General features: G+C 41.8%; 1 protein-coding gene across 1 annotated transcript in view; it reads left to right on the plus strand.

The window, feature by feature from the left end:
- LOC101996373 (calcium-binding mitochondrial carrier protein SCaMC-1) overlaps positions 1-9,628 on the plus strand; it is a 41,406-nt gene that overhangs the window by 24,332 nt on the left and 7,446 nt on the right. The window contains exons 4-6 of the mRNA XM_005367911.3: positions 4,055-4,166; positions 6,193-6,351; positions 7,863-8,009. Of these exons, the coding sequence (XP_005367968.1) occupies positions 4,055-4,166; positions 6,193-6,351; positions 7,863-8,009 (418 nt within the window). The remainder of the gene's footprint in view (positions 1-4,054; positions 4,167-6,192; positions 6,352-7,862; positions 8,010-9,628) is intronic.

A 9,628-nucleotide genomic window follows, 5' to 3' on the forward strand; every position in this document is an offset into this window, starting at 1 on the left:
AAGTTGATTATTGTCCTCTCAAGGTTTGTGAAGAATTTTGATGGGACCTTGATGGGGATTGCATTGAATCTATAAATTGCCTTTGGTAGGATTGCCATTTTTACTATGTTGATCCTCCCAATCCAATTTTTTTTAAATTAAGTATTAGCATGTGTTAACTCTCTAAGGTGACCGGTGACCAGCTTTGCTCTGGCGTCTTCCTTCAGAGTGTCTCAGTCATATTAGTCTTTCTGTCCCGTCTGTTCTCATCCCGATTCCCTCCGCTGGCCTCCTTCACCCAAATAGCACCCCTTCTACTTACATCTTTAAAATGGATTTTGATTCTACATGAAAGAAAACTTATAATATTTGTTTTTCTGAGCCTGCCGTACTTCTTATCACGACCGTCTCCAGTTCCATCCACTTCCCTGCAAACGACAGAATTTCTTTTTTATGGTGGTCTGTTCTGGTGTGCGTGTGCGTGTGTGTGTGTGTGTGTGTGTGTGTGTGTGTGCGTGTGCGTGTGTGTGTGCGTGTGTGTGTGTGTGCGTGTGTGCCCCTGCACCTGTTGATGGGCATCTAGGCTGATTCCATGTCTTGGCAGCGGTGAGTAGAGCGGCAGTAGACACACGTATCTCTGAGGTGTACAGGCTTAGAGTCCATGGGGTACATTCCCAGAAGTGGAACGGTAGAGGCTCATGTGCCGGTTCTGGTTTTGGTTTCTGGAGGGATTTCCGTGCTGATTTCCACGGCGGCTGCACTAATTTCCACTCTCATCAGTAGTGTAAAGTTTCCCTTTCCCTCCTGGACCTGCTGTTCCTGCTTTCTGGACGTGAGCCATTTGGAATGGGGTCAGGTGGGACATCAGAGCACTTTTAATTCTTATTTCCCCAATGGCAAGGGACTGTTTAACAATTTTCACATGTTTACCGTCCATTTATGCCTCTCTTGAGAACTCTACAACTCATTTGTCCACTTAATGATTAGATTATTTGTGGTTTTTATGGAGGGTGTTTAATTCTCTCTCATTTATTTATTTTGTTGAGGAGGTGGCCTTTTGAGAAGAATCTGGTGTCTGTGGTCGAGTGGGCTTATTTCTGGGCACTCTGCTCTAGTGCCTTGATTTAAGCGTCTGTGTTTGAGTTAGTCCTCTGCTACTGTTGTTGCTATGGCTTCGTAGTATAATTAAAATCAGGTTATGGGGGTACCTCCAGCATTACTCTGCTCAGAATTGGTTTAGCTATTTGGGGGTCTTCTGTGCTTTTATATGAATTTTAAGGTTGTTTCCCCGAGTTCTGGGAGGAATGTCATTAGAATTTTGCTAGGGATTACACGGAATCCGTAGATTGTTTTTAGTAATATGGTCATTTGAGCAATAGTAATTCTGTCAATCAATCCCCAAGCCTGGAAGCTCTCTCCATCTTTTACTGTTATCTATTTCTTTTTCCAGTATTTTATATTTACAACTTTCGTTAGGGAGATTTTTCACTTTCTTGATTAGGCTTATTCCTAATATTTATTATTTATTCAGTTGCAGCTGCTCAGTTACTCCTTCTGAGTATACTTGTTATCGGTCTGTAGAAAAGCTGCTGGCTGTTACATGCCAGTTTTGTATCCCACTAATCTATTAAAAGTGTCCCCAGACCTAAGAGTTTTCTGCTAGAATCTTTAGGGTCTTTTAAATATAGGATCCTATTATCTGAAAACAAGGGTAATTTGATCTGTTCCCTTTTTTATTTGTATCTCTTTGATTTCTTTCTTTTGTCTTATGACTGACTCATCATAAGACTTCAGACATTGTATGTATTAAACAAGAGTGGAAATATTGGACACCTTAGACTGCTCCAAATTTTAGAGGCAATTCTTTCATTTTACCCCATTCAACATATAGCTATATGTTTTTCACATGTAGCTTTTATAGTGTTGACATATGACCCTTCTGCCACCGGCTTTTTCAGGACTTTTAACATAGAGAGATATAAAATTTATCAAACTTTTTTTTCTGTTGAGATGATCATGTGATTTCTGTCCTTGGTTCTAATTCTATTATGTGCTGTATTACTTTATTTTCTTGTGTGTGTTGAACAGTTTTGTTTAAACATTATTTTACGTGTATGGGTGTTTTGTTGGCATGTGTGTGTGTGTGTGTGTGTGTGTGTGTGTGTGTGTATGTGTGTGTTCCATGTGCATGCAGTGCCCACGGAGGCGAGAACAGGGCATCAGATCCCCTGGAACTGCAGTTACATACGGTTGTGAGCCGCCACATAGGTGCTGGGTTGAACTCAGAGCCTTTGCAAGAGCAGCCAGTGCTTTTAACTCCCGAGTCTTCTGTCCAGCCTGCTTCTTACATCTTTGAAACAAAACTCACTTCATCAGTGCAAAATCTTTCAAATGTGTTATCATCCCCAGTTTCCATGCAATAGTTCATGGGGAATTTTTGTGTTGTAACGAAACAAAGAATTAATTCTTTGAAAAGGCAAAGAAACTGACAAACTCTTAGCAAAGTGTAGATTTTATCTTCTCTCATTTAAGGCCAAAAATCATTTTTCTTGTATTTCCTTTGACAGCATTAGGAATAAAGCAAATTCTCAGCCCAAGTCTACAAGAGATGCAAATGCACCAACACTCAGCTTGTGTGCTGCACAACAGAGTACCACCCGTGGACACATGCCTTCCCACAGCATGGGGCAGAGTGGAAATTCAGTAAAGTTGTAGGATGACAGCAGTGTTGGTGCACACCCTTTATCCCAGCACTTGGGAAGCAGAGGCAGGGGGATCTCTGAGGGTTCTTAGCCAGCCTGGTCTACAGAGTGCATTCCAGGACAGCCAGGGCTACACTATCTGAAAACACAAAACAGAACAAAAATTGTGGAGTGTTTCTAAGGTGACACTTGCCGCATAGAGCAGGCTCATGAGAGGGAAGTTAGGGTCACTGCACAAACCCAGAAAATATAGATAAAATGAGAGCTGCTAATACTGCAACCCAGAGCGCAGTTTAAACCCAGCGATGACTAGGATTCCTAGTGGCTATGGAGCATCGACACCTCTGCACTGGGGCAAGTAAGCTGAAGTATAATCTCACAGAGACATATGGGAGGGAATTAGCATTAGCACCGAGAACATAATAATAAATATCAGAAAATTGTATTTTATTTGTATGCCGCTTGCATGTGTCACTGTCATATAAATTACAGCATCATATCTGAGGAAACACTAAAATATTTTTTCAGACATGTTAGTTCAATACATAAAGAAGCGCCATGCACCTACCACTTTAGTAACGATCTGTATTGAACAACGCAATAATGAAATAAAGCCCAGTATGATTTTATATTGTTCTTAGGAAAATCTCATAGAATGGGCTTTCTGCCCAGAAGCTTTAAACACACACACACATACACACACACAGACACACACCCCACAAAGTATTACTGCTTACACATGTAAGATGACAGAATGCTGAGTTTAGAATTGATGAGATACCAGGATTTCTGAAAACTCAAATAACCAGGAATAAGATTTTGTTTTCTTAGAACCACTGCTAATTTTCTTGCACTGATGAAAACTGGAGAAGAAAATTGAGAGCATATTCAGAAGCTATTTCAAAAATTGCACCCAACTGTTTCAGTCTTAGGGTATTAAGAAATAATTCCCTGAGCTTGTGAGAGGAAAAAAACGGCCCCCGAATTTATTCATTCATACTCCTTAGTATTTCATTACCCATTTTGTGTCTTTTAGCCTGATGCCTTGAGTCTGACAGAGTGCTAAGTGTGGTCTGTAGTGGGCTCTCCGTAATGTTTGGATCTGCTTTTCTCCAAGTAGTGAAAATGGTCAGAAATATCATAATCTATCATAATGTACGCAAATGAGTCACTGTGAGTGGTGTGGTTTTCTTTTTCCAGGGCTGCATGCCTGCTAATCGAATGGTCTTTTGCTAAACCCTTTAAACCTGCCAACACGCTTTTAAAATTCTTTAAGAATATTAATCTGGGAGGTAAAATTTCACTCTGTAAAATGAGCAATCGTGTTAGCGGTGTCCATGTCTTGATCTTTAACCTCCTGTTTAAACCTTCAGCATTGACTCTGACGGGACCATGACAGTGGACTGGAATGAATGGAGGGACTACTTCTTATTTAACCCTGTTACAGACATCGAAGAAATTATCCGTTTCTGGAAACACTCTACTGTAAGTTTGCTTTCTGTTTCCGTAGCTCTTTAGAGCACAGGTATAAGCATAGGTTTAATGTCAATGCAGGAAACACAGCTCCACCTTAAAAGAGACAAAGAGATAATTTATTTTATTTTACTTACATTTATTAATTGAGGGACCCTGGCCTGGGAACATAGACTCAGGTTACCCTAAATTCAGTGCTCTAACACGGAAATAGTTTCATGAGGTTTTTGTAGTAACACAGCAGAAAATCATAAATCGAGACGTGTTTCGAATACTTTGGCGGAAACGTCAGACAGAGGGCTTATAGCAAAGTAGGGAACTTTCTGCTATGGTCCTCAGAGGCCGTGTGATCCTAGCCTTGAGCTGGTAGAATCTAGGAGGTCTGTTCAAACCTTCCAAAGGGTCTACCTAATACACAAGGATGTTAGGTCACACACAGAGGTGGGCAAAGACGCATATTCAGGGGGATAAAGGTAGTTGAGATAGGTTGGCCCTGCTCACTAAGTTCTATGCAGCCTGTCAGTCTTTGCAGCCCTTTATGCTTAACGGAGCTCTGGTTCCCAACAGTTACTACCCCCAAACACTGTAATACCCTGGAAAGGGCGGCCAAGCCCAAGAAAGTCTCAGTCAATATTTAACTACTAGATCTGTTTATTCTATTAGGCACAGATTAATGGAGCATCTTTAAAGCCCCCAAGGTGGCATAAATACAGCTCTTCTCAAAACTTGGAAGAAGTCCCATCTCGATGAGCTAGCTGCTCTTACTTCATTGGCATTTAATGCTTCTGCCACAGGGAAAACATGTATTAAAGTCAGAAAACATGTATTACCCAACCATCTCTGTACTTCCATATTGCTAAAGATGACATGGCTTCAGGTCCCTCCTGAAACTGCTTGTTTAGCCAGGCTGCCTAGATTTATGGCTGTCCTAAGGGACTGCATTGCTCATTGAATGCTGGAGAATCATATTGACTCGCATGCTTGGCATTTCCTGCCAGTGCACACTTCACAAAATTCCCCTGTGATTGTTTCATTCACAATCCGATAAAATGTATCGGTGTAAATTAGCTTCTGTTGTACAGTCTGCTCCTCGAAGCCCTTAGGGAACCTTCTGCAGGATCTCCCACCCTTCAACCTGTGGACTTGTCTTCTGTACTTGGGGAGAAGTAGCTTTGACTCTCACTCAGTACACCTAGGGTTCACATTGTCACCACTAACAATGCCTAAGCTTACGCAGAGCATTGTAAAATCAGTTATGAGTATACATTTTATGCTGTGTGAACTTTGTATTATATCTTTGGGGATAGTTGATAATTTGACGCTCCAATCATAAATAAATTTTATTGGTAACGAGGAAGAGAGTATTACTCCCAAAGTACGGCTCATTACCTTTCATTCTTGCCCGTAAAATTTTATGTCAAAGTCATGTTTTGTGTGTGATGCTGGAGCCTGGAGCATGCTAAGAAAGTGCTCTATGACCTAGTTATACCCACCGCAGCATTTAGATAATTAAGTTAAAAGTATCATAGTGATAAAACTGTCCTCAAGCTATATAGATGATGAGCGTAGAGCTATTTATGTGCAAGGTTTAATTGTAAAATTTTCATGTTTAAATTATATATACTTCACGGCACAGAGTGTAATGGGACTTAAGACAAATAGTGTCTGAAGTACGGGCTAAGTAGTTTTTCAAAGCTGCCACCAACTGTGTGGCTTTCTAGCATTGTGACAAATGACTGACAAGGACTAACTGTGGTAAAACATTCCCCTTTCATTGCCATTCATTCCAATGAAAGTCACCTGATCTGAAAAAAGGAGGAAGTTGTGACTTTGCAACTGACAGTTCCCAGGTCTTGTGTGTCAATTCTGCGTGACATTCCGTGAGACTAGATGCTCACGCATGCATGTTCCGATTGGTTCACTGTCAATCCCAAGGGAAAACCTTGATCAATACAGTAATAGCTCCTACACAAAAAGAAAGTTCTGGGCTTATCTGTTCGTGTCTGAAGAACTGTGGGATCTCTTTCCATTTTACCAGGGCATTGACATAGGGGATAGCTTAACTATTCCGGATGAATTCACAGAAGATGAGAAAAAATCAGGACAGTGGTGGCGGCAGCTGCTGGCGGGAGGCGTGGCTGGCGCGGTCTCTAGAACGAGCACAGCACCTTTGGATCGTCTCAAGGTCATGATGCAGGTGAGTCATGCCCTGTGCCAGCCTGTATCCAAAGCATACTGTGTGTAGTCACAGTTCTTCATATCTTAAAAAATAATATTCTTCTACCATTAACCTTCATATTAGCCCCTTGTCTAAGTATTTGGTACTGTTCCATTAAATTGTAAATTGTTAGTACTTGCGTGTAATGAAATCTTAGTCTTTGGTATTCTGTGACTTCAAATGTTTAACTAAAAACCAAAAACAAAACCTCGATGCTATTATAGGGTTCTCATCAAATTATGTTTTCTTTGATTTTAAGACTTGAGAAAGAGAATTTCTCAAGTCCTGAATCTTGGTGATGAGAATATAATTTCAGAAGTGATTCTAGAGCTAAGGTTAGCAGAAAAGACCTGGGTTTCTAGACAGGCCTGGCTGCTCACTGGTGTTGGAGAGAGAAGGAAGAATATCTATTTGTGCACACCATGGCAACCCATTCCATATTCACGGAGCTCGGGAAAGCAGCTGGTTTACTTCCACGCACATGTAAGGAAGCTGAGGCTGCGAGAACCAAAGTTTCCTTTATGAAGAAGAGTAGATGAGGCAGGAAGTAGTTCACCTCCAGAGCCTTCCTTTGGTTCTTACCCTGCATTCGACTTCTGAGATCTCATGTTTTCTCCATTCCGTAACGGTAGTCAGAGTATCTACCAAGGACGGCTCTAAAGTTTAACTTATGTAAACACCGGCATACAGGAATAATGTAGAAGATCTTAGCAGTTGCTTAAATACGTTTTTATTTTCTGTGTATGGATGTTTTGCCTGGATCTATGCATGTGTGTCGCGTGCATGCAGAGCCCACAGATCCCAGAAGAAGGTGCCAGATTCCCTGGAACCAGCATTACTCATGGTTGTAAGCTCTGATGGAGATACTGGGGATCAAACCTGTGTCCTCTGCAAGAGCAGCCTGTGCTCTGAGGCACTGAGCCATTTCTGCAGTTCCTTAAAAATGTTTTTAAAGTTGTGCTTTTTATGATTGACTATATATAGTCAACACTTTCTTATTTTTAAATTGTTTGGATAAAAGAGATTTGTTTTTATTGAGAAAGCTTGAATGGGCACACATGTTTTCCTTTGTCATATGTTATTATGAAGTTTGTTATTTAAAATAAAGTGGCTTTGTTAAGATTATTAAGATTCTACACATTTGAAGGTCCCTCCAAAGTCTCCTTCAGGTTTGATAGTAGACGGTCTCATAAAAATACAGACTCATGGTCGTGGTTTATTACAGGGAAGAAATACGGATTCAAATTAACCAAGGGAAGGAAGTGCAGAGGGCTGAGCCCAGGAAAGTTCCCAGTGTAGATCTGCTTCTGTCTGTGCCCTGTGCAGCTCGAATGCCTTTCTTTCCTGGTTTTCCTGTGTGGCCACAATGAGCAGAACACTGCAGCTCGTCAGAGAGGCTTTAGCATCCAGGATCCGGTGTTTGCACTCAGCTCAGACCTACTTTCAACAATATGCAGAACTATCCCATGACGCTTTGCTTTTATTTCCAGGTTCATGGTTCCAAATCAATGAATATATTAGGAGGCTTTCGGCAGATGGTAAAGGAAGGAGGACTCCGTTCCCTTTGGAGAGGAAATGGCACAAATGTCATTAAAATCGCTCCTGAGACAGCTGTTAAGTTCTGGGCTTATGAACAGGTAATTGTTATTACCTGTGGAGATCAGTAACAAAAGAAGTTAGCTATCTGATTCAGCTAAAGATCAGCACGCAGCGCTCTGGGTCTTTATTCCTAATATCCCATGAGAAAATTCCTTCTGGGAGATTAGGACTCAATAAACTCAATGCTTCCACAGAGCTGAATTCTGGAATCTTGGATTCCATAATACCATTTATAGAGGGAGGCTCCCCCGCCCCCGCCCCTCTTTTCTAAGTAGTTCTTCAAAGCGTGACTTTAGCTGACTCATCTTGAGTGCTAGTGGACACAGGGCACTTCATCCACGCTTTACAAAAATGGCCCTGGAAAGAAAACGGTTCAGATGAATTCCTTTGTGTCAATGGAATTGTACTTAGCTTGAAAATTCCATGGAGGCAGGGGTCTGGCTTCTCCCTACCCTCCAGCACCCAGGCAGAGCCCAGCACAGGCGAAGTGCTGAGTGTTTGTTGAGTGGATGCAGGAGACAGCAAATGAAGCATTTGCCTCCCTCTCTGTGGGCCGGATTGAAGCACAGCAATGGGTTTGGAGGTCGGCTTCTGTGGCTATTAGCAAGATCACTGAAACGGCTGCACAATATTTTCCTTCTGTCATTTCTTCTGTTATGGTTTACCATGGCCTACATGAACCTTAGAGTTTAATACCACACCCTGGTTTCTTGTTTGAGTAAGTTCAATTCTATTCCCATTTGAAATGACCAGGGCTTGTGGTGTCCATTCCTTGACTTTTGAAATAGAGAAAGCAAAGAGCGGCTGACCTCAGGACTTTACGTGGAGCCCACTCTGGGGAAAGAGATTTTCCTAATTCAAATGCCTGAACATTCAAATTATGATTAATTTTATGATAGGAAAGCCAGAGCCTAACATACATATTCAAAAATAATGCTGTTATTTCAATATGAGGAAGTTCGGTGTGTCCGAAAGCCCACACACAGCATACTTGGTACCATCCGACTCTTAACCTGGCTGCTCCGACAGGCTACCCCTCCCTTCCCCTCCCCTCTTTCTTTATAAGGATGCTGGAATTTGAACTTAGGGCTGCTACACATGTCAGGCAAGAACTCGGCCGCTGAGCTATAGTGTCACCTGTGTGGTGATCTGATTTGAAACCCTGCTTCCCGGGAAACAGAATCAGCAATTTAAGCCCCACGTTTCTGCTAGAATTGTTAACGTAGAGGGTGCGTCTCGAGGCATCTCATCGCACTGTAAGTGAATTGATTTCTAGGATCTGATTTGTGCCTCACCACCGTAAAATACCATCTAAGGTGTGGTTTAACAACAGAAGTGTGTTTCTCACAGCTCTCAACTTTAAGCACTATTGGATCAAGGGCCAGGCAGGGGAGTTGTTCTTCCTGTCTTCTTGCTCCATAATCATATGGCCTTGGTGCTTGGTTTGGCAGAGTGTGAGCTGTCAGCTGTCCCTTCTGAGAAGGATGCTATTCTATCCTGAGGTCTCAGAATCTCTTTCTAACCAAAATTGTCCCCAAAGTCCCCGTCTCCTAACACTATCCCAGTGGAGGTTTGGGTTCAATAGAAGAATTTGGGAGGGGGAGTTACCGTAAAGTCGCTATTAATGCTCATCTTTTTTTTTTTTTTTTTTTTTTTT

Source organism: Microtus ochrogaster, unplaced genomic scaffold, assembly GCF_000317375.1.
Source record: "Microtus ochrogaster isolate Prairie Vole_2 unplaced genomic scaffold, MicOch1.0 UNK25, whole genome shotgun sequence".
In the NCBI taxonomy this organism is placed as follows: domain Eukaryota; kingdom Metazoa; phylum Chordata; class Mammalia; order Rodentia; family Cricetidae; genus Microtus; species Microtus ochrogaster.